The following is a 26,187-nucleotide window of genomic DNA, read 5'->3' as shown; positions in this document are numbered from 1 at the left end:
ACACAGACATGCAGACTTTTGGAATCCAAGAAATCCAGAGATTTTCCAAAGGATCTCCAATTGTCCTCATGGACCCGATCAAAAACATTGTTGTTTTTTTTTGGAATTCTTTTTAATCAACTGAGAAAAGGTACCTCTACCCCCAGGCAGGTCCTGGGTAGCCTCTAAGCAGAATATAAGCATCATGGATGCTATAAGTGATGGATGATAATATTGTGTATACAAACTCTCAAAAGCAGTTGTATATTTTCTTTTTGAAGACATTTGATCAGAGAAAATAGAAAACATCAAAATATAAGGCTGCTGACGAAAAAGTTCTGGTGGTATCACATCATCTGTTATTGTGTTTGCCACAGGGTTGTTGATAGACTACAATAATAATTGTCGATTTTAACGATCTCCCCGTTAAAAAGTCTCGCCACAGAGAGCAGCAGTCCTACAAACAGTACAAATATTCAACCATAACACTTCACTCATAGTTAGTAAAACTGGGGGCAGATGACAGCACTACACATAACAAGCATTACACAGAAACAAACTTTACGTCAGGTTGCACTACACGTACACGCACATTCCCGCATGTACCGATTCGTTGGGGGGTTCCGCGGGGGGGGGGGGTGTGCATGTGTGGTGTAGCAGTAGTAGGTACGGGCTCGGGGATCCATGATGTTCTTAAGTCAGCCACCTCGTTGGGCAATTTGCCTGTTGTGGCGTTGTATTTGTATTTGTATTGTATTTGTATAAGGATGTCGGCAACCAAGACTATCCCCCTGATAAATGCTAAGTGAACAAAGTCACATCGTTGCCAGTATGCTTAAATGCGGTGACTAAGACATTTTTCGATGACTACTCGACTGAAGTGACATCTTCAATTGAGTAGGTAGGTTCCGTGAACTATGGCTGCCCTCGATAGGTGTTTTCCCTAAAAGAGACTGCTGTCATTGATGACATGACACCTGGAAGGATAAGGGAAAATCTAAAGTTTCGATCTAAAATAAATAGAAAAAATTTTCTTCCAAATCTAATTTTTTGCTAAAATCTGTAGTATGTAAAATTCCTCTGCAAGGAATTGCCTGTGCCTCTTTCCTGTAAGGGTGGTTCTTGTGTATGCTCCCTTACCGTAATATACAAGTATACCATAAATAATGTATTGTTCTATGATTCTGATATGGCTTTAAAGCATTTTTACTCTTAGCAAAAATTAAATTGAGAGGATTACTTTTAGAAATCCATTAAACAATTGATGCATACAATTCACATACATACATGCTTATTTTTTTCCAGGGATCATCAATTTGCATTATTAGTAATGGTTATATTGACAAAAAAAATGTGTAGGGTTATCCATCATGTGCAATTCCAATTTTATATAAAATCTTGTTGGGGGGGGGGGGGGGAAAGAGAAGCGAATCACAGTGCAACACTTCTCTTGGAGAAAGACCTTTAACCCTCTAAGTGGTTTTTAATATATTCCTAATCTGCATTATAACTGCCATAGTGGAAATCCCCAAACCTTCTAGAAATTGTCACCTGTTTTCAAGAACATTCTTTTCTGATCTTGTGTATTGATAAATACTACCCCCCAATAAAAACCCACAATATTAATAACAAAAGAAAGATAAATACTCTATCACTTTTATTTTGTACTCTGTCATTTATTCCGTACACATACATATTTCTATACAATTTTGAAAGATGGGGGTGGTGTACAGTCTTTCTCCTGTTACGTAAAACATGTTATCAGGCCAAGCTCTCTGTACAGAGTTTGCTGGGATCGAGATTTCTGAGGGTTTATTAGAGGGTTTTAAGAAGACAATATATCTTGGGATTGCCGTTATAATGCTTATCCAGCAACTTGCAGACACATTGTACTTAAAAATATTAATATAATAAGTTAGACTGCAATGTAATTTTCCTCTGCACGATCATTTATATCGTTGGTGTGCATGGAAAATATCATGTCGAAATTCTCAATTATTTTTGACACTAAAATTTTTACATGTTCTGTAAAAATGTCATTGACCAATAGAATAAGAGCTATGACGTTATTACAAACTGTTCTGTGTATTGAAACAATATATCTATTTCTGCTATTTGTTTTTTTTTGTCTCCTGGAAAGTTTTTTTTGTTCAGCATTTTGCATGCACACCGTTATGCAAAATACTATATGATATTAATTATCTTTTTTTTTACACCTTATACAACTATATCAAGGCTTGACAAATAGCATGATCCAGGTTGTCATGGTAAAGTATTGGTATTATACTTAAACTTTACAGAGTGGTTAAAAAGGCAACAAAAAATTAGCGGAATTCAAGTCAGCATGCCTGCAAATATGGAAAAGGTTCATTGTCTTGGAAAGTCAGGAAAAAATTATGCACCATTTTTTCAAGAAATTTGGCTTGCACCTACATTTTTCCCCAATTTGTCAGGTCCCCAGCACAATGTATCCATCATACACCATACTGATTATGCTGGCATTATTTCAAAGCCAAAAACTGTTTTATATGCTGGAATGGGATGAAATAAACACCAACCTTAGCTTTTATGTGCTTGCAGTTATCAGATTTTTCTTTCACAATATTTTCCTTCAGTTTGAGCTCGTTTTTTATCTCGATTCCTTCACTCTTCAGTTGCAAAACATCATCTTTGATTTTGCTCAACTCGTCCATTATAGCTTTTTTCTTTTCATTCCATTCATCCATTTCTCTCTAGAAAATTGACACACAGCATTTAGGTAATTAAATAAGTCATAATATTTTTGTTTTTGATAACTACATCTTATCTATCAGAGATCATGAAAGTATTTATATGTAAAATTGATCAGGACAGAGGTAAAAAATACTGTAATACAGTGGAAACTCTTTCCCAGATAAAGACATGACAAAATAATGCATCTGTAAAAGTGGACTGACTTGTCAATCAGGGGTTTGAAATGCATACTTTTATTATACAAGGAAAAATAGCAGCAATAGGATTTTTTTAATTTAAAGAGTTTCTGGTGGCTGACAAAAAAAAAAACACCAACATAAAGATGGTGTATTTTGTATCAAATCTAAAATTATGTACTAGAACTGGGTGAAATTTTTTGTAGACTAGAACAGTCCAGCAGTTGAAGACCCCGTATTAAAGAATATTTCCATGAAATTCTGTTTTTTTGTCCAGACTTGTAAAGAACTTGCGCACTGCCTGAAATATTCTAAATTGCGCAATTCATGTCACTGGTCCACATCAAAGTTGCAGAGTTATCTATAGGCACATCCTGTTAGCCATTTACATCCATAAGCCCATAAGCAAAATGATTCATGAATCATTAGGATCATTAGAATCATTTTGTATCAAATCTAAAATTATGTACTAGAACTGGGTGAAATTTTTTGTAGACTAGAACAGTCCAGCAGTTGAAGACCCCGTATTAAAGAATATTTCCATGAAATTCTGTTTTTTTGTCCAGACTTGTAAAGAACTTGCGCACTGCCTGAAATATTCTAAATTGCGCAATTCATGTCACTGGTCCACATCAAAGTTGCAGAGTTATCTATAGGCACATCCTGTTAGCCATTTACATCCATAAGCCCATAAGCAAAATGATTCATGAATCGCGAATGTACCTTATCACCAAGCATGGATTAGTCCAATTGTAACGTACATATAAAACCAGTTTCAATACGGATGATACTAATACAGAAAAACCAGAAAACCAACTGAAAAAGTCTGAAACATACCAAGTAACGATCTTTCACCTCCATAACCTCAGAGGCTTCAGCTTCTATCTTTTTATACTCAGATTTCAAATGTTCAAGATCAGCTTTAGTTTCTTCAATTTCTGCTCTTAATGCCTGAACTTTTTCTTCTGACTTTTTCAAATTTCTGCAAAGACAAAAATGCAAGACACTTTTTGTAAGAAAAGAAAGAAAAGTAAATACTTAAAAGTGAAATAGAAATAGGAAGTCAGGGATACGTAAAAAAAAAATATTTTTTATGACACACTCATAAAAATTATAATTGAATTGCATTTATCAGGATGAATTCTCTCCGATTCTATCAAATCACAGAGCAGAAATGTATAATTGTCATTTACTATATGTAAAGTTTTGGCAATACCTTTTGAGCTGCACAGTGACAAATGTATTAATAAAACTACTATTCAATAAAACAAATGCAAAAAAAAAAAAAACAACTTGGCTGAAAAGCCAAAAGCACCTTCAAATTAAAAAAAAAATTACACTTGAACAAGTTTTCTGTATTGTTCTAAGGGAAGGAGAAATTCTTTTGTGTAACAGTTTCAATCAACAGTTTAAAAGAATAAAATATTTTCCCGACAGGGATAGGACTATTTAAAGAGTATTATACTCTGAAAAATACAGGGAGAGTTTTCTGAAGAGAGGGGAATGTTTTTGGAAAGGCATTTGTCAGTTGTGTTATACATGAATCAAGTTATTAATCAATTATTAATGTGTGTGTGAACCAAAAAAAAAAGCATCACTTGAAGTCTAAAGCTGACATTTCACACTTCCAATGCAAATACAAAATAAAATTGACAACATTAAATAATGAAACATAACATTAATGAACATAACAATAATGAAAATTGCAGAAATGATTGAAAAGATGATAAAAATTACCGAGTGGCAGTTTTAGCTGACACACTACTTTTGGTGATGTTGGTAGAAACTGTATCAATTTCTTTGGTGATTTTTTTCACATTTTTACGCACATTTGCGATTTTCCCCTTAGTCACAGATAAAATTTCAGCATGCAAACTAAAAAAGTGAGAAAAAAGAAAGTATGTACACAATTAATTGAAACTCTAACTCAAAAGAAACTTCTACAGTCGAATCCCGTTATAACAAATGCCATGAGACCGGAGGAATCATTTCGTTAAAACGAAATTCCGTAATAAAGTAATTTCAGGTTAGCCAGCATTGTTTTTATGTAAACTTATTTGGGGGATCAGAAAAGTGTTCGTTAAAACGAGATTTTCGCTATAACGGTATTCGTTAAAACGGGATTGGACTGTAATAACTACTTTTTCATGCTGATTTCTAAGGGAAGTAATGATTTAGCTATCCAATGAGTCCTTTTACCATAATTTCTTGTTTATAGCTCGCAAGAGACGAAAAACACAAAAAAGACTAGCAATTAGCCCACATCACTGCGTAGCTTTTATTTGCAGATCTATAGATTTTGCTACCCAATTTTCTCAAAGGGAGGCGAGGGTGGATGAATGAGAATGGAAATGAAAAATATCTGAATGCCATATACTGTTTCTCCCAAAATTTTTCCGGAGGAAAGGTTACAAAAGATGTATTAATGTATTAAAGTTAAATAAACACTTTTGGATTGAGATTCCTTGTTCTTTTTCAGAATTGATCAATATGGTTGAATGACTGGCATATTTATATTGCCGCTGAGCATATAAAGAGGGTTTTTTGGCTATTGTGAAATTATGGTAAAGATTTACAGACAGTGAAAATTATAACAGGTAAATGAATAACAGCCATATTCACCAACACAGTTTAAACTACAATCGCAGGTTAAAGAATTAGCAATCGGCATGGATTGGTTAAATTGAGGATTTTAACCAATCCGTGCCGATTGCTAATTCTTTAACCTGCGATTGTAGTTTAAACTGTGTTGGTGAATACAGCTTAAGAATATCAGCATGTTTCAATGAAATCTTATAAAAATCTATCAGTATAATTTAAAATAATTCAGTCAATACAAATGATTATAAAAGGACATGATGTTTAAAGACATTTTCAATGTGTTTTACAGAAAATTGTTTTCTTTTATTGGTTTATGCATCTTGGCACTACAATAGAGAGAGCCATCTTCAGAACATTGTGATCTAAAACCCATAAACAAATGAAGCTGTTGGAAGGAGTGGTGTTAAATGCAAATCTGAGACACCATCTATTGAAGCATGTGGCATGATATTGACTACGTTAATTCTGAATAAGCTTGAAGATCTTGAAATATATATATGAAGAATGTACAGCTGCAAAATATTCACAAATGCAATGGATTCTTTTATTCTACCATTTGAAGAATCATCCATAATCCTAATACACCAGAACGCTGCTAATCCAAAAACCCACATGATCAAAACAGCTAAACAAAGAGAAAGAAAAAGAATAACACCCCTAGCTCAGAACCATTCTTACAGTATCATGGGCTAGTGTCCTCTTGTGAGCCCATAAGTGTTTCTATTCACTCATTCAGTATATTTACTGCATTTCTGAGGAAAACAGATAGGCACCATACACTATTAAAACTGTTTATTAAAATTGAAATTATTGGCAATAGCGTCTTGGTGGTTAAGCCAATAGAACCCAGATTCATAGCTCAGCATTAAACAAGATGCCCCCAAATTATTGAAGTTTTCTATAAATACACATTTCTAGTACATAGACTTGATTGGGGTTCTAAAAAGTGTTTGTTTCTCCCCAGCTTGAAAGAAGGCCCTGATTAGTCTGCAACACTTTTCCAACATTTAAAGGATATCAACTTTTTCATTATTTTTCAAATAAATTGATTTCGGACATTTTCCCCTCCAGTCTCCAGAATGTTTAGTGAGGGCTTACTGTAGAACATTTGAAAATAAAAAAAACTGCAAACAAAATCTCAATGGCATTTGAAAATTCCCCCAAAGAGACTACCTCTGTTAATATTGATTAAAACTTTTGGCACCATTGCAAGTAAGTTGCTCATAGCTGCTGCCAGGGCTGGAACTAGAGGCAGGAGTGGGGGTCAACTGCCTTCAGGTGGTAAAATTTATGGGGCAAAAAATTTTAGGTGGACACAAAGAACTCTTAAAAAGTTATTGAATTGTGGGGGCGACAAAATAGCGGGAACATCCTAGGCTGCTCCAAGTTGGTAATTAGAAATGAATGAGTTTTATTATATTAATACTATTAACCAGATGTGTGATGGATTCAGAAAACATTGTAAATATATTGGATTAGAAATGAGAAATGAAACTGGTTGTTACTATGCTTCATAATAAGTTAATAAGTGTCACCTTTCATGTATGCCTGATTTTAAAAAAAATGCTTGAAAAATATCCATAATAACTTGATAGAGCAGTAAATTTATGCTATTTATTGACAAATTATACATGAAAGACCAGGCTGAAACTGTCTAGGAATTGTAACGCAATAGTGGTTATAGATGTTTCTGAATAGACAATTCCAAGCTTTATTATAGTAAGTTTTCATTAAAATCATAACAAATTTAATTATGCTGATTGTTTTATTTAATGTGACTGATACTAATTTGAGTGAAGATTTTGAAGAAAAAAAAACTATTACAATCTCAACTGACCTTTGAACTTTATCTTCTACCACTTGAGCTTCAGAACAAACTTTGGTATGGCCTAGTAACAAAAAAATAATACATGAAATAGCATTAAACTTGGAAGATTGGAGGAAAGGGGGAAAAAACCAACAGCCATCTACCTCATAATTATGGAAGAAACATTCCACCCTTTAACTGAGATAAAAAAATTTATCCTTGTTTTTCAGTCTAATTTCTTTACTTAAAGAAAAATTACTTTTTAACATATTTATTGAGGAATCATTCTTTCTTTCTGCCAATTGCAGCATATGATTTTTTAAGAATTCATTATATTAAAAATCTAATTTTCATATTAAATCGGTTGCTCAGAGATGATTCAGCAGTTAAAGGGTGGAGCATTTTATGAAGATTGCGTATGATGCAAATATGTATAATCTCTCATCAAACACAAGGATGATTGAATTTCCCTAACTGACTTGAGTAATTTACTGTACTAACTCACTTAAGAGCCTGGGTGAATAAATAAGTACGAGGTAAATGACAAAAAATATTCACTTAGAACTTTACCATAAAGCAAACGAAATGTATGTAGACTAGAACATTGAGAGAAAATAATTATTGCATGATTTCACTGCACTTCAGCAGATAAGTGGAAACATTGATGTACTTTGTCATCAGGGTTGACAGGTTTTTGACACACAGCAGTTTCTGATGGTTTAAACTGTCACGTAAAAAACCTCAAATATTGCTTTTCAATATAAAAATTCCCATTGGAAATGCACACGTTAATTGCATTTAATGTTTGAAGTGACTATGTTATACAAAGAATAAATATTTAATATGATTATAAAATAACTTTCTACTCTCTACAGAATTATTTTGGACAACATTTTCTTTTTCTTATAAAATATACAATTTGAATAAAGCATAGCATAAATACTGAAGGGAAAACTATGGAATGATTTGACATTCCCTTTCAAGATGATTCTTGACCTTCTAAAATTTCTTCAACTGCTTATATATATGTGCTTTGATATAAATCATCTGCTGTACTGTTTTTACAACAGATAAGTATTTAAAAAGTTTATAACATCATATATGTAATGTTGATTTCTGTTATTATTAAATTATCTAGCTAACTAATCACTGAGATTCTCTTATTGTGCATAACATTGAAATATATCTAGCTAAAATACTAAATTGTAGAACTAAAATGTAATTTAATTTGGCAAATGCTAGCTTGTATATGATGATTAAGAAACTCTTGTAACTTATCCTCAGTCAAACTTAGTTATTCTTACTTCTGCACTATGATATGGTATATTTACTAACATTTATAAAGCAACGGTTTTCCAACTGAAGCTGTATTGAATTTTAAATGTGCAAAAAAAAATGCTTTGGGTATCAAGTCCTGTCGGCTCTGCTTTGATTGAAAATACTTTTTAAAACTCTGAATTTATACATCCTGAGGTCTAAGAAATTTTTAGATGAAAATAAATTAGTTTAATTAGTGTATTAACAGATTCTGCATGAGAATTTTTACATGGAATAAAATTTTGGGCAGATCAGAAAATTTAAAATATCAAAATAGGTATTTTTCCTCAGTAATTATAATTCTGAATATAAAATCTACATAAAAATTATCAAGTTAAAAAAAATATTTGACAACACTGACGATAAGGTTTTTACTGTTTCAATTATGATTTATAGTTTCTGAAGTCTAAAATTTAATTCTGTGATGTCCTTATCATACATTTTTGAATAAGCAGCTCTATTCCACTTAGCAAATTGAACACAGGTAATCAGTAGCTTAGATAAAATGAACCACAAAACTATATTTCATACGTTCTCAACTCTTATGTCAAAAATTCAAAACTGCAAATTATTAATTAACATTTTGTTTTAATTATTTTAATAAATTAATGTTTAAAAATAAAACATTGTAATATACAAAAAAGTAAGTTTTTCATCATGTTATATACCTACTGTGTTCAAAACATCAAAAAGCATTCATTTAGGATCTCAAGAGTTTTTGATGGTTTAAACCTGTTTTTGACGCTTGGCATGTCAAAAACCCAACCCTGTTTGTGATGGTAGCATGAAAAATATTTTTGTTCCCAGTTGGCATTACAGAACTCGAGGAAAACAGAGAAATTTCAATATGCGATCAGACTTAGGCACAATGTCGATCACTTCCACGATCCCGCTTGTAAACTTATATTTTGAAGGTACTTAAAGGTACTTTTGAAGGTCATCATAATTAATGAATTGGGATTATTACTATTAAGTCATCCATTTATGAAGTCATTTTTATTGTACCTTTAGCAATATTGTACAGGGTGTTTCAAAAAGAAACACCTGATTTGAAATGTGTATATTACAAAAAATATTGAACATACACCTAAGATTAATTTTATATTACATGGCCGAAGTTTTTTTTACAAACCAAATTAAAGGTGCCCAATGTGTTCACCTTGGAATGCACGGCATAGGTCTATACTGTAGTCAAATTTGTCCTAAACTTTTGCGAGCATGTTTGCATCCACTGCTTCCACGGCTGCTGTTATGCATATCTCCAGAGCGGATAATGTAGCTGGAAGGGCAGGCACATAAACATAGTCTTCTATAAACCCCCACAAGAAGAAATCACACGCTGTGAGGTCTGGCGATCTTGGAAGCCAGTGATGTTCAACTGAATCGTCAGGTCCTGTACCGCCAATCCATCATTTAGGAATTTGATTGTTCAAAAATTCTCGAACGTTCAAGCTCCATTGTGGTAGTGCCCCGTCCTGTTGGAAAATGGAGTCATCCGAATCTGTTTATAACTGTGGGAAAAGCCAATCTTGACAAACACTGAAGTGGTGGCCAAAGGAAAAGCGTTAGCACTACCTGTCGGCAACTGCATGAAACTCAAGATTTCCCTCTTTCTACCTATACATTATTCAATCAAAACGGATTACAAGCTGAATAGTTATGATTTTTTTAAATCGGTTGATTCTATTTGAAACACCCTGTACCTAGGTCTGACTATATCTGTGATGTTTGTTATGATCCAACAGTAAAAACTTTGATGCAATCAAAAAATAAAATTTCCTAATACTCACTTTGCATAGCCACTTGAATTTTTGATTGCAATTCTTTGACTTTCTTCTTGTCTGGAGCTGCAGCAAGAACCTTCTGATTCTGCTGCTGAACCTGCTTCTTCAAGGAGCCAATTCTTTCTTGGAAAGACTAAGGAATAGGAATAGAAATATTATTTTCAAAAAATTATTCACACACTTATAATACATATATGATGGTTAAAACACATTTAACACTAGAATGGCCGGAGCAGTCGGAGCATGACGATGTAAAAATTTAAAGACATTGAAGGTTTTGTTTGGCAGATATTCACGGTTATACCTAAAACGGCCAAGAGCAGTCATTTTGACTGCTATATGTAAATTGGATGTTTTCTCCTCGTGGTGGGTGTTGATACTTTTGCTTTTAAGTTTATTCCCTGATAGCATGCACAACACAATATATATTTTAAGTAACATACCAATAAGAAAAAAAAAAAAATAATAATGATACTCATTGTATCATGTTACTGGGCAATTTAAGGAGTCTATTGACGGGCACAGTATTATGTATTCACAAGCAAAACCCTATATGTTATTGAGCTATAGACTCTGTTATCAAAGATGAGGAAAAATTTTTTTCTGATCGTTCACCTGGCAAGATCAATTTTTGTTTTGGTTTGACATTTCATAATTCTTAATGCCACCATCTGCTTTGGAAGCTTTCTAGAAAACAGCAGACGTGCCAACTTTTGAAATACAGAAATCCGGAGATTCTCCCGAGGGGGGTACCACCCCCCTCCCCCGACACTCATAGACTCAATCAAAAAAAATGTTCATAAAAAAAAATTTCGAATTTTTTTTTTTTTTTAAATAAATTAAGAAAAAGTTACATTCTCCCCCCCCCCCCCTCAAGGCAGGTTCTGCATTGCCCCTGAGAAGAATATAATTCCATGCCAGCATTCCATGCAGAATATAGAGAAATCACATCTACATACTGTTTATAAAGTATGTGTTTCCTTTTGTGGATGCTATCAGTGATTGATAATCTTGGGTATATGAACTCTTCAAAGCTTTATATTTAGCTGTATATAGCTTAAAGTTTTATATTTTCTTTCTGAAGATGTTTAATCGGAAGAAACGATTTAAAAAAATTCAAATTACAAAGCTGCAGACGAAAAAACGTGTTTATCGCGCGGCTGTTAATGGAATACAATAATGATTATACAGGAATTTCGGCAATCAAGGGCTTCCCCCTGATAAATGATTGGCGATAAATGCTACGAAAACAAAGTCGCGTCTTTGCCAGTTGCTTAAATGCGATCACAGAGACTTTTTCTTACGGCTGCTCAATGGAAATGACTATGGCTGTCCTCTATAGGTGTTTTCCCTAACGACCATGGTAATTATTGACACCACGACAACGTGAAAGATCGCGTAAAATCTAATTTTCTGCCAAAATCCGGAGAAATTTTAACAAATCCGGAGAGCAGGAGGAAGGATGAAAAATCGGGAGAGTTGGCAGGTCTGAAAACAGGGTTTCATTCACAGCGTGTAGAAATGGCTCTTAGAAAAAGGATGTATTAGAACAAAAACTAATTTTATCAGTGCTAAATGATATTTCGGACAACAAATCTGAGGCGACTTACAATGCAAACTTTGACAACAGAAATTATAATTTTCTGCTATATCTACACGATAGAGAAAGTAGTGATTACAGAAGTGACTGGTCTGAATCAGATAATACTGATGAAAAAGAAAGACAAAGATATATATATTTTTAATTGTATATTCTTCATAATTTATAGTAGGAAATTTTAATGATGCCCTAGTTTTTTCTTGATAGTGCAAATTCATAGAGACATAATAGCATATGTTATCTATAGTGTGTGCTCGAACTAAATAAAGTGAATAAAAAGGACAGTGTTATACATATAAAAATGTGTACATCATCAAAATGGAGCAATGTAAGATGTGATGTAAAAATTCTGTTTATCTTTTTTCATGGTAAATCTTGTCCACAGTTATCCTTTAAATTTTCATATTTATAGTTGGAAAGTCATTTTATGGACACCCTATAGGCTTAAAAAACACTCAAATTTCTTCAAAATTAACGATGTAGGATAGTGATTGTTTTTTTTTATTGTAAATATTTAGTGTAATTAAATATATTGCACAAAAAGAAGCAGTAGTCAAAATGACTGCCAGCAGCCCTTCTAGTGTTAAGATATCCATAAAGGGGAAAAATAGGATTTTTCGTTTTTATCAACTGATTAATTTAAATGTATGTTTGATTTGTGTCAACTGAAGTAAAAAATAAAAAAGAGGAAAACTTCAACTAACATAAATTTTCCATCTTGCACTCTCAGCTTCCTGGCAGTAGGTATTCCATAAAACGAGCATTATTTTGAGAAAATGTTTTTTGTTTTCTTCACATTAGGAACAATGGATTCAATTCAGCCAAATACAGCAAAAAGAAGAGATATTCCACTAGAAATGAAAGGGAACTTATCCTGCCCATGTTTCTTATTAGACAACTTGTGCTCTTTCAAATGTCCTCAATGGGAAACCTGACCCTAAAGGAGAAGATATCAAAACACAGCAAGAAGACAGAACTGAAAAAATTTCAAATGAGACAAGGTGTAACTTCAAATAAATGAAGTGTGACATGCCTCTAATATTTTCTTATCCAGAACTCTATTTCAAATACATCTTCATGCTACATCACAACGATCTACTTTATATTCTCAAAATCTGGTATTGGAGACAAGGGGGAAATGACACACATTATATAAATGACATATTTTACCATTGAGATCTATAGAAAAATTAATGGGAAACAAACCTCAACATAGTACATATGCAGATGTCGTACAACTGAGAGACTTATGAACAAGGTTTGACAGTACCTGCATTTCCAGGTCACTCCTTTTCAAAACTTGATGATGAAACGCTAGCTCTTTTTGCATCTCTGAAATAGTATTTTCTAAAGATGACTTTTCAGACCTTGTTCTAGAAGCATCTTGCATCCATTCATCAAGTTCTTGTGACATTATATCAACATCTCTAGAAGAAACATCACAACTTGCTACTGACTGTCCCATACGCCCCCTGATAACTCTTCCTCCCCCACCACTCATTGTACCTGAGAATAAAAGAAGAAAACCGGATAACTTAAAATCAATATTTTCAAGATATGTGTATTTTTGCTATTGTTATTTGTTCCATATGTTTATAAGATTTTTATTGAATTCAGATAATCTGTAAGCTAATCATTTGATTTTTTCAACAAACAATTTTTGTTTACATTACAACTCATCACGAAACTCAAACTTGCCTGAAGTCTCAATCACATCTCCTCGTAAAGTAACACATCTATAGCGAGTTGAGCCATGTAATCCAATTCGAGTGGCCTGTTCCAAATTATCAGTAACAAGAGTGTCACGTAATGCAAAATAAAAGGCAGGTAACACTCGCTGGTCTTTCACTTTTACTAAATCAAACAGCCGAGGAACGTTTTCTGGCCTGTGATGCAGAAAAAGCAAAATTAAAAGTCTGTGAATATATTATAAAATAAAAATACAAAATAATTATGAAATAATTATAAAATAAAATATACAAAAAATTAGATATTTTTCATTGAACTTAAAGCATTTTACTTGTAGCTTCTGATCATTTTAATGACAATGACACAGGTACTTGATTTTATTTACCTTCATATTAAAATGAATCATATTAACCCTTTAAGAGGCACAGTAGAAATCACAGAACCTCCTTAAAAATTACATCTTTTTAAATGAAGTAGGGTTTTTCTATTTCAGCAGGTGCCAAATTACTGGTATAGGAATATGTCTTCTATTGAGAAATCAATTTCATAGAGTGTCTGAGCTTCTCAATGCTAATAGAAATGGCTTTTAGAAAAGCGAGATATTTTGCTAATGCTGCTTAAAGGGCTAAGCAGCCATTCAGGAATGTCCAAATGTGAAACCTAAGCAACTTTGAATGATTCATGGAATTCTAATTTGACTGATTTAGAGAACGGATATTATAAATTTAAAGACTTTTAAGTTATGATATTTTGCTTAAAGACAAAAAATACTGGAGACCTTAAAATTGCTTGTTGGATTAAAACAGCAAAAAAGTATTATTTCAGCATATCAATTTCAGTGATTAAATGTAAAAATTGTAATAATAATTGCAATGATAACCAGATGAAAAAATTGCCACTTACGCTCTGAATTTAAGTTTCATATCTGCTGCATGTTTCCCCATCTGAAAAAGCGGTAAACAACCATTATATTCTAACACTGAGAGAAATTCTATAAAAATAGTTTTTTTGTTTACACATACTTTGGACAAAAACCAATTCTAAGTATTTCATACAGATCAAAAACATCGAACCCAATTCAAAGTGTAAGAATAAAAATGTTATTTAATAATATAAAAAACACAAACATACAAATATATATGTTTGCACTCAGTCTCTTCATTTAAAATATATAGTCTACACAGCAATAAAAGATAAATTAACTTCAAACAGAAAAAAATAAAAATCAAAGATTTGTTGAACCAGTGCAAAGAAAGATCATCACCGGGGAGAATCACACAAGTCCAATGGGTGGAATGAAGAACTACATATCTTTATTCCACCTCTGATTGGTTTCTAGAGCACAAAAATACATACATTCAAAATATTAAAACACCAAAAACCTAAGGAGGGCCAAGAATTAGTAGGAAAAAAAAGATCCAATGAAGAAACATATATACATGTTGAAAGAATCTGCTGTGTACATCTAGAAGCGTGATCATATCTATATATAAATATCATATATCATATAACTATAATCTAACTATTGTTTACAGAAGATAAAATATGCTTATATTATGACGCACTCAGATCTCACAAAATGGAAAGAAATCTACAATAATTCTAAATTTATAATTCATCACAAAAATACTAGCAAATATGACATTTATGCTTTAAGCATAGAAATAGAATGAAAATAAAATATAATGTAGTTGTTTCTATCACCGAGACAAACCTAAAATCTGACCAAAAACCAGTTCTAAAAATTTTCAAAGATTCATACATTTAGATAAACATAACTTGCTGAAATTATATTACCCTCTGAGTAGGATAAGAACTGAATTCAGATTTTTGTATTACATCACACCTGGGTATCAAATATAACAATGACTTCATAAGTGAGGTGAAGTTATGACTAGGTCCAATTTATTACTTATCCTGTCATGACCTTTAAAAATTGGCATTATAAGTAGGGTGATATTACAAGTGATGGATATCATACTGAGGTTGGACTGTAAATTATAAGGGATCATTTGGAAAGGAGGGAATGATGAAAGCTCACAATTAATAAATTTTGGGGGAAAAATGAATTCTGCATGCTTCCCCTCAACAAAATTTCTTTCAACAATATAACATTCTGCCTTAAATGTAAATTTTTAAGACCAAAAAGAGCTTACTTTATCAAGAGCAATGCATGTACAATAACCAACATTGTACTTCTTCAACAGTTTAACACACTCCTGGGCAGTCTCTATGGTATCAGTGACTATATGGTCGAGGCTTCCACATGCTGTAGATATTGCTACATCATATTTTTCATCAATTGCACCAAGATCGCCCTTGATATTGTCAAAAGAAAAATGTTTTTGATTCATCATTTGATACTCAATAACATAGAAATATAGGGAAATGATTAACAAAAACTCAAGAATAAAACAACAGTTTTGGCAATAATTGGTCAAATTTGAAAATCTTACAAGGCGTCCAAATATTCCTGGCACTTTTCCCTCACTTTTCTGCTTCAGCAAGAAGCTCATGACAGTACCACGTGTCTCATGATTTCTCAACGAAGTTCTTGCTTCTTCTAGTTTAGTTCGCTTTTCTCGAATCTGCATGAAAATATAATGTGAAATGAGATTTTTGAATGAAAATATTATGAAGAAAACCATACTTTAATTAGGTTTATTTATTGCAAAAACATGAAATAAATTAACACAAGTGAAAAGAATTTAAAAAAAAATTAAGCTAATAAAATCTATATTTCCAACATCATTTAAAGCATAGTTTCCCCCAACCTTTTTTGTCCGATTTGCCCCCATCTTCAGAAATTTCTTTCTCCCATCGCCACCAAAACACAATCTAACCCATAGTATCCTATGTTAAACCCGTAGCTTCTACTGCTCCCATGGAACATTCCATCACCCCCCCCCCCAAGGGGTGTTATCACAGACGTAGGGAATCACTGATTTACAGTAACATTTCAAATAGATAGAGGAGGGGGTACTGCACCAATACAATTCGTACAACACAAATTAATGTCATAGTTAATACAACTTTTAATATATAATATAAATTAAGGAAGAAAAAAAAAGGAGCAATGCACCACATGAGTAATTCTGATATCAATATCAGTTTGAAATTTAAAAGTTATCATAAATACATACAGCTTCAAGAAGTCTGGCCTCCTTTTCTGACAACTGCAACAAGTTATTCTTCATATCTTTCAATTTTGACTCTAACTTAGGTATTTTGACTTCGGCTTCTTCACGAGACCTTCAAAATTATGAAAGAGATTGAGTAAAATTGTACACAAAGCATATGTAGTAATTGTACACAAAGCATATGTAGTAATTGTACACAAGGCATATGTAGTAATTGTACACAAAGCATATGTAGTAATTGTACACAAAGCATATGTAGTAATTGTACACAAAGCATATGTAGTAATTGTACACAAAGCATATGTAGTAATTGTACACAAAGCATATGTAGTAATTGTACACAAGGCATATGTAGTAATTGTACACAAAGCATATGTAGTAATTGTACACAAAGCATATGTAGTAATTGTACACAAAGCATATGTAGTAATTGTACACAAAGCATATGTAGTAATTGTACACAAATCATATGTAGTAATTGTACACAAAGCATATGTAGTAATTGTACACAAAGCATATGTAGTAATTGTACACAAAGCATATGTAGTAATTGTACACAAAGCATATGTAGTAATTGTACACAAAGCATATGTAGTAATTGTACACAAAGCATATGTAGTAATTGTACACAAAGCAAAGTGCATTTTTAATTTAAAAATAGAAAAAACAACAAAGTTTTAATAAGGGGGGAAAAATACAGAATATACAGGGATGGACTCTATAACATCCATAGATGCATAAAATTAACACTATGCAATGTCTGCAATTTAATTTTCCCCATCAAGACTTCAGATTTTAATTGCAATATTCAAAACATGCATCTGAAATGCCTTATTCTGCAAGGATTGGTTGAAATATGTTCAGTAGTTGTGTGCTTGCAAAATTTTTTCCATTTTTCTTATCTGCAAATCAACATTTTATTTTCTTCTGAATATTTCTTTTCTCTTGATTCACAAATATCATTGATGGAGTCTGTTTTGTTTACAACAGACATGGGCATAACAAAGTTTTTCCTACAATTATTGTTCATTTCCTATATTGTCCGAAGTTTTGGTGTTATTTTGATCACTCTTATAATGAATAACAAATCTGAGGCAGTACACAAAATTTTCAACTGGTTTTCAAATGTTTTTTTCCTTAAAATCTTCATAATGTTATCAATAAATCTCCTTGTTTGCACATGCTTTGTCAGCTTTGCAAAACTGATCCACATTCAAATCTTTAGATTTAGATTAGGTGTTTTCTAGCTTATTGTAGAATATTTTTTACTTATGGATTTTATTTTTTATTTTATTTTTTTTAATGAATTCTATTTTAATAGCAAGAAACTTTACTACTGCATATGATCCAATGCATGTAAATTATATTGAATTTTGGACTAAATGAACCTTTCGCCTATAACGAATATTTTTGCAACTACCTCAAACTTTGTTATAAGTAGGCAATTATGCATAAAAAATTTTTTCACAATATCTGATGGTAATGAAAGACATTCAATTGGAACCAATCATTACATTAAGTAGGATTGTAAAAATCCACCTCGTCGGGCAATTTGCCTGTTGTGGCCCATGTATTTGTACTAAAATTATGTATTAAAATTAGTTTTCCACCTCTTTCACACATACAATTTTAAAAGTGATCAATTTTGGATCTTACTTCATTTTTTCTTTCACAGACTCTGTATTTTGTTGTAATTTTTCTTGAAGATTTTGTAATTTCATCTGCTCATTTTTCTCAGAACTCAACAGCATATCTAATTCTGACTGCGCAAGATCTAACTATAAATAGTAATAAAAAAAAAAAAATTTAATCTGAACAATCCCTGGAATAACACAATTTTGAGTATGTACAAGAATATTAGCATGACAGTTTCAGTTTAACGGAATAACTGAGAAATATATAAAAAGACAACACAGACTCAAAATAAACACTACCACCACCACCATACAAGAACATTTAACTCTGAAAGTTTCAACAGCGTGCTATGAAACTCAAATCTCTTGCTAATGCATGGAACCCCGACTCAACAAAAATGCTTGCAATACAGTAGAACACTGATTATCCGAACATTAATTTCCCAAAAAACTCGGTCAACCAAGCACCTTTTCAACCTAACTCATTTTCACTTTTCTATAGTCAATGATGCTCAACACAGTTGGTATTTTCTTGGAACTTGAATATTCTCACCTCCCAACTCGATAGCTTCATTCTATTGTACAATCCACTTCCAAACAATCATACATACTGTAACCATGAGCTTTAGATGTAAACAATGGCAGATCTGGGTGCAGTGTATGTAGTTATAAATGACTGACAAGCAAACAAACGTGTGAATAAGAGCAGATTTAGCTGCAATCTTTTTTTCTCGTCTATGAATTTATCTTAATCCTGTGGATGTACCTTAATGAAAGGCAGGAGAGGGTCTTCTTGACAACAAAACAGTTATCATCATGGTTTTTTCAGGGAAGTAGCTTTACTAGCTTACTTAGAAACAGATATTTTTCCATCTTCATTTAGCTTTAGTAGCGTCAACACTTTCCCTCTTTCTCAAGTGCAGAATGGCAACAAAACTAAAGCGTGTTGTTTTAAACATTAAAAAAGTGGAAACTGTGAAAGATTGAAAGAGGGTGATGGTGGAAACTTGCAGCCAAATACAGACGACTAGGTGTAGCAACCATCAGTGACTTTTTAAAAACTGTGATAAAATAGAAAATTTGGCAGCCAGTTTGAAAACAGCAGATGGACTATAGTCTCGTGAAGTTTTAGGAAGTTATGCCCACATTCTTATGGTTTTAACACAACCACTGAAGACGATCAAAATCTTCCAGATTCAAAAAAATGCTAAGATATGCTTCAGGAACCCTTCATTCCAGTCCTGGCATGAAGAGGATGTGTCTCAGTGGTTAAAAAATGATAGTGATGATCTGGGATATCATTTCTTTGGATGATGGAGAAATAATTATGAAAGTGAACGATCAAATTGATAAGGATGACTGTAAAAGTGATGAAAATGAAGCAACAGATGTAATAACGCACAGTGAGGCAGAACAGTGCTTCACAAAATGTCTTGCATGGTTAGAATCGTGGCCTAATGCTGACCCACTTCAATTTTCAATGTTGAAACTATTACGGGATGAGTCTGCAAAATGTTGTATAAGCAAGTTGAAGCAATTATAGATAGATTCATTTTTTGAATGGTTTGACGCTGTTATTTATCATGCACGGTATGTATTTGTTTTACGGTTTCAGTTTTTCCTTTACAATTTTTTCTTTTGTGATACACTGCTTTTTTTCATTTACTTTTCAGAATAAGTCAGTTAAATTTAATTATTTTAAGGTTTTTGTTGCTGAATTTTCAATTTATTCCTTTGAGTTATCAAATTAGTTTTGAAATTGATTTTCCGAACACCTTTTGGTCCCGATGTGTTTGGATAATTGATGTTCTACTGCACATTACACACAATTCTAAGAATTTATTTAAGTCTAATCTTTAAGTACACAGTTTATAAATTAGAATCAAAAATAGTTAAATTTTGATATACATGATGAAAAAAAAGGTATTTCAAGTGGTCATACAAAATCTTTCATAAATAAAATTGTACAAATTAATTTGCAGCACAGTAATAGAATAAGATGAAAATTATTAATATTCCACTCCCAATATGATTCATTACTCGATTAATAGTGTAACATCCAGATAATTGCTCATAAAATCTAATTATATGACTAGGAAAAATCAGTTCAATAAGTCAAACAAGGATGAAATGATGTCATGGAAAGAATACAATTAAAAAATCAATAGGCTGGAGATAGTTCTAGAAAACTAAATGAAGCACTAGTATTCAGGATTGCTTTCCCCAAAAAATGATAATGTCTAAGAAGAAGGGATGGCATTTGCCGAAGGCATTAGATAGAGAACCCTTTCACCTATTTCATACTGATAATTTTTTTGTGATGGTTCTGTATTCGAAATAAGTTTTCTCCATACTGATGAGCAGCAATGGACTAAAAATGAACTTTTTCTCTTTTTTTCACATTTTGCCTTGGACAGAGAAATAAGGTCAAGTTATGTAGATTGATTTATATGTGGGCTACAGATTTTTGATGTCCACTCAGAACAGCCACCGTACCTGTGATTTTGCATCATTGACGACACTTTTTAGTTTTATCAATTCTACTTCATGTTTCTCCTTCTGAGAATTTAGTCCAGCTGTCTCTTTTTCCATAGTTTTCATTACCTATTATAAATAAAATATTAACATTTTATTCAACAAGCATGTAGTTTAATCAAAGAAGCTGACACATCTTTTTATAAGACATTAGATATATATATCATTCAGTAGGTATACATATAATCATTCAGTAGTGTTTTTAAGTAGTTAAATAGTAATTTTCACGAGGTGAAATAGTAAACTACTGCTAAGCAATATTTTATGAGATATTCACTGTCATATCAATAAGCTATGAAAAGTTACAAATTAAATTTAAATGAAAGAAATAGCTTTGGTTTTAAAGAGCAAATTAATTTTATATATCAGTAAATATTAAACATACACAATGATTAGTAATACTAACTTCCTGCAATTTGTTTTCCTCTTCAACTTTCTTTTTTTCTAAGATATCCTTCTTTTTCTGAAGCTCAGCTGTTTCTCCTTCATATACTGATGGCATCTTCTTCAACTCTTTGCACTGAAATTTTAAGACAGCTTAAAATGACACTGAATAATGGAATAAGAAATATTTTTTCAGAAGAATTTTTATTATTCTATTAAAACATAATGGTATTACATATGTCAGAATAATGTAGCATTGTGGTGTTCCTAACTCTTCTTGGAAAATGTTTATGTACCACCACGTATATTGTACAATAATATTTTGCATGTTGCTTGTCGTCCCTTCACTATTAATGAGAGGGAGAGTGAGGCAAGATAGGATAGCAGGGTAAGATGGAATAGTTGGGCTCTTGGTTCACTTGGCACTATAAACAAGCTGACAACTTTAGTGGAAGAGGTGGAGAAGCAGCTCTTGAGAAAGCAGTAGCCATTTTGATTGAGTTGTTGCCAATGTATTTCAAAGTCAGATTTCTCTTGGATAGTTTATTTGCACTGTTGCAGTTTGGTGCTAAATAAAGCCAATTTGCATTTATCACTTCATAAATACTAAAATGATTAAAAATTGTAATCAATCATCATCAATAATTAATGAGTAAAAATGATTAATTTACATACTTGATAAATGTTCTTAGTGAAACCTAATAAATAATGGTCATCAATCACCAAATAATGGTCATCAATCACCAATTAATGCGTGAGTGGGGCAAAACAGGATTTTTTCTATGGAACATGATGGGATAGTATAAGTATAGTAGACTTGTATATATATAACCCATCTTACCCCACTTTTGCTAAGACATCTTTTCCTTTCTCTGCAGATTAATGAAGATGGTTTGGACGTATAAAAGGAAGACTAATCAAGGAGGGTGGGATTTGAAATCGATGAAAAATGCAATTGAATCTTTTATTACCCTTTTACCGGCTGAATTATGATTTGAATTGATTTGCTCTTTTTTCTGTTATTTCCTGTCCTGATCCTTTAGTTTAGAGATATCAACTATAGCATTCATGAAAAAAAATTTCTTGTATGTTTTCTGGACTTGCCCACCCATAGAAACAACATTGAAATCAAAACAAAAAAATTACATGTTATTCTTCCTTAAAAATAGGTGATTTAAAGAAATTAAATTTATGGCATAAGTGCTGGAATGAATTAAATCTTTGTTTTGTAAGTTAAGTTTGGAATCTCATGCATTCAAGGAAAAAAATGCTTTCATGCAAGAAAAATATTTTTTTGCAATTAATAAAACCGATGTTCCCAATCGAGAATATTGACCATTAAAAGGTTAAGGGGGAACAAGGATAGACAGGCAACACTTAAAAGAGTAAAACTCACTGAAGAACAATCAGGAAAAACTGAATCATTTTTTACTGTATCTACTAGTGGTACTGTATATACAGGTTAAATGAATAGAATTCTGGTACTGAGTCTAGGCCCATCAAAATACAGAAGGCCTACAGTACAAATATATATATATCTGAGTTGTCTCTATAATGTATATTTTTCCTATAGTTTTTATTTCAAATACATTAGAAACTAAAAAAGGAGGAAATTAATTTCAAGAACTTCCCTGGGAAATAAAATAAAGAATAGAGTTGTGCATCTCACATTGAAGTCACCTATAATATTTGCATCAGTTTAGCTTTTTTTTTACCTTATTCTCCTCTGCAATATAGTCAGATCTCAAATCATCCACTTTGGCTTTCATATGATTCATTCTTTCTCTGCACATGACATCTTTCCTTTCAAAAGTGCTAAAAACTTCTTGATGCTTCTCAACATTTACAGCACAGGCATCGCTGCCACTTGAAATAAGAAAAAGTACATCATTTTCAAGTAAAACATAAAATAAATAGAATAATGTGAGATAGCATAATTTATTGTATACGCTAATTCAGGGCTGGACAAATTGCAAAAAATTCAGAAGCCAGGAAACATTTTTAAGCGCTAAAAAAATTTTTGCCCAAAGAAAAAGGTCTAAAATAATGCTTCTTTTGACATTTTCAGCGCATATTGACCCTCCTTCATGTTGGAAGATATGCTGATATAAATTCCAAACATTTTGTACTGCTCTCAGCCAACAATTTAACAACCACACAAAGAAAATTTAATATGCCAATACCAATTTTTTAGTCGCCATGATGATCTCACGTGAGAGATTCGCCCAGCCATGCACTAATTTTAGACAATTATAATCAGACATGCTACATTTCATCTATTGAGTAGTTGGATATTGCCCTTCAGCTGAAAAATAGCATTATTAGTATAGAAGGGAGGGTGGAGGTGAACATTCCTCCTCTTCTCATTATACACAGACCCTTAGTGATTTGTGCTTCCAGTTCAAGGAGCCTGCATTCACTTGATGAATATAGTACAAATACAACGCCACAACAGGCACCACCAATTGCCCAACGAGGTGGCTGATTTAAGAACATCATGGATCCCCGAGCCATTTTTTGGAGGCCCTACCTACTACTGCTACACCACACATGCACCCGCCCACTCCCCCCCCCCCGCGGAACCCCCAACGAATCGGTACATGCGGGAATGTGCGTGTACGTGTAGTGAAACCTGACGTGAAGTTTTTTGTTTCTCTGTAATGCTTGTTATGTGTAGTGCTGCCATCTGCCACCAGTTTTTCTAACTATGAGTGAAGTGTTATGATTGAATGATTTATCGTTGTAGGACTGTTGCTCTCTGTGGCGAGACTTTTTAACGGGGAGATTGGCTCGCATTTGCGCCTTGAAGTTGGGAACCACGGAAAACCAACTTCAGCCGACCACCACTGTGGAGTTTGAAACCGGATCCTCGCATCGCGAGTCCGTCACTATAACCACTCGACCACCACTATGCTACCAAGTTGCCAGTGGAAAAGTGTCAGGCTGGTCCTTATAGGGACCCAAGGTTAGTGAGATCATATGATTGATTGTAAACTCTCTCTTACAAAGGTTTTTAACAGCTGGCTAATGTGAAGGTGTATTTTGGAAAGAGAAAATTCAACTGCCCCTGCGGGGAATCAAACCTACGTCCTTTTACTTTCCGGGTGAAAGCCCTAGGCCACTAGACTCCAGAGGCTACACATATTTCAATCTTTCTTTGCAACTCGTGTGCACTGAACAGGATCGTACATGGACGGTCGGATCTAACTCAGGCCAAAGCTCACAATGGCTGAAAATGCCCCCAGATAGCGACTTATCCAAGGATGATGTCACTTTCTGCTATCCATACAAAGGTTTTTACCAGCTGGCTGATGCGAAGATATATTTTGAAAAGAGAGAAAATTCAACTGCACCGTTCAGTGCACACAAGCTCCGAAGAACGATTCAGATATTTGTTGCCTCTGGAGTCTAGTGGTCTAGGGCATTCACCCAGAAAGTGAAAGGATGTGGGTTCATTTCTCCACAGGGGCAGTTGAATTTTCCCTCTTTCCAAAAAATATCTTCACATCAGCCAGCTGTTAAAAACCTTTATGGATAGCGGAGAGTGACATCCTCGAAAAACTATCTATTCCTCTGAAAACAAACATCCATTTTATGTTAAAACATATATGAATGTTTTGATTATAAATATTTCATTCATCATTTTTAATGGTTGTAGTGTCTAGAAAATGCATACTTAATAATTCAAGATGAAAATACATACATTTTGATTTCTTCCTGCTCCTTTTCCTTTGCCATCAGAACACATTTTAACTTGTCTTGCTTTTCACTGAGATCAATAAGTTTTCTTTTCACTGTCTCTCTCACTTCAGAGGCTGCTTCCAAATCTTCCTCTCCTTTTAATCTGCAGAAATTAGAAAAAAGAAATTTCTAACATCATTAGATAGTAGTATACTACAGTGATATCTCAGCTTATAAGTTTTTGGCTAATAACGATTTCTTTTTCAGCCTTGGGCAACATATATGGATTCAGATAACAAATATATTTAAAAATTAGAAAAAATAGGACAGGGGAGGGTACACTCCCCTAAGACATCATAGCCTTGTGAAAAAACAAACAAAAAATGACTTATTCTTAAAAAATTTTTAAATTTATTTTAAAAAAAACTACATTACATTTTTTTTTTCTCTCTTCATAGCACTATTTCAGTATCCTATAATATCTTCAATAATATCTTGAGCCAAAGCAAAATGGCAGAAATGACTTGGTAGCAAAAACAACTTTGGGCCAAAACCACATAATAGCAACCACAGATTTCTGTCTCTCCTCACAATATATAATACTTTTTTTTTTCAAGGAGCCTTTTGAAGTCCAGTTTGTCAACTCTTTTTCTTGTATGCACAGCAAACTATGAAGACATCTGTTTTAAGAATGACACTCCTTTGAGATGCCTTTCAAAAGCACAGTGCAAAATGTGTAAATTACAAGGCAAATGTAAATAATGTGCCATCCATTTTTTTGAAGGGATTTGTTTACATTATACTGTTCGATGTCAGCAAGATCGTTTTTCGTCAAATGAAACACTTTCATTTCTCATTTCTAGTTCTTTGCAGAACTTGTCACAAAGCCTAGAATCTGCTTTGTTAGGAAAACTGTTGTTTCACCTATACACAAAATGTACACCAAAATTTTGAATGATGAATGTAAGTAACTGTATAATGAATAGTCCAAGACCAATGGAGTAGAAAAACGAGTTTATGAACCCTCAAACTAAGCAAATGAAAAAATTAATGAATCAAATAGTCGACAAACAACCTGAAAAGACAATACAGCTTCTGCTTTGGCAGAATCATTAATCTTTTAATGG

At 32.9% G+C, this 26,187-nt stretch overlaps 1 protein-coding gene across 3 annotated transcripts in view; it reads right to left on the bottom strand.

Moving 5' to 3' along the window:
- glu (structural maintenance of chromosomes 4-like protein gluon) overlaps positions 1-26,187 on the bottom strand; it is a 57,432-nt gene that overhangs the window by 10,593 nt on the left and 20,652 nt on the right. For all 3 annotated transcript variants that reach the window (XM_089248924.1, XM_089248923.1, XM_089248922.1), the window contains exons 8-23: positions 25,083-25,223; positions 23,095-23,245; positions 21,402-21,515; positions 20,957-21,064; positions 18,483-18,604; positions 16,830-16,938; positions 16,143-16,274; positions 15,843-16,004; positions 14,590-14,630; positions 13,696-13,883; positions 13,268-13,503; positions 10,404-10,530; positions 7,327-7,378; positions 4,626-4,763; positions 3,726-3,870; positions 2,538-2,711 (exon numbers count right to left, since the gene is read on the bottom strand). In XM_089248924.1, the coding sequence (XP_089105050.1) occupies positions 2,538-2,711; positions 3,726-3,870; positions 4,626-4,763; positions 7,327-7,378; positions 10,404-10,530; positions 13,268-13,503; positions 13,696-13,883; positions 14,590-14,630; positions 15,843-16,004; positions 16,143-16,274; positions 16,830-16,938; positions 18,483-18,604; positions 20,957-21,064; positions 21,402-21,515; positions 23,095-23,245; positions 25,083-25,223 (2,140 nt within the window). The remainder of the gene's footprint in view (positions 1-2,537; positions 2,712-3,725; positions 3,871-4,625; positions 4,764-7,326; positions 7,379-10,403; positions 10,531-13,267; positions 13,504-13,695; positions 13,884-14,589; positions 14,631-15,842; positions 16,005-16,142; positions 16,275-16,829; positions 16,939-18,482; positions 18,605-20,956; positions 21,065-21,401; positions 21,516-23,094; positions 23,246-25,082; positions 25,224-26,187) is intronic.

This window comes from Pholcus phalangioides, unplaced genomic scaffold (genome assembly GCF_987345545.1).
Source record: "Pholcus phalangioides strain wild (caught in Gottingen) unplaced genomic scaffold, Ppha-v1.0 ptg000021l_1, whole genome shotgun sequence".
Classification (NCBI taxonomy): domain Eukaryota; kingdom Metazoa; phylum Arthropoda; class Arachnida; order Araneae; family Pholcidae; genus Pholcus; species Pholcus phalangioides.
This window is presented reverse-complemented; position numbering and strand designations above follow the sequence as displayed.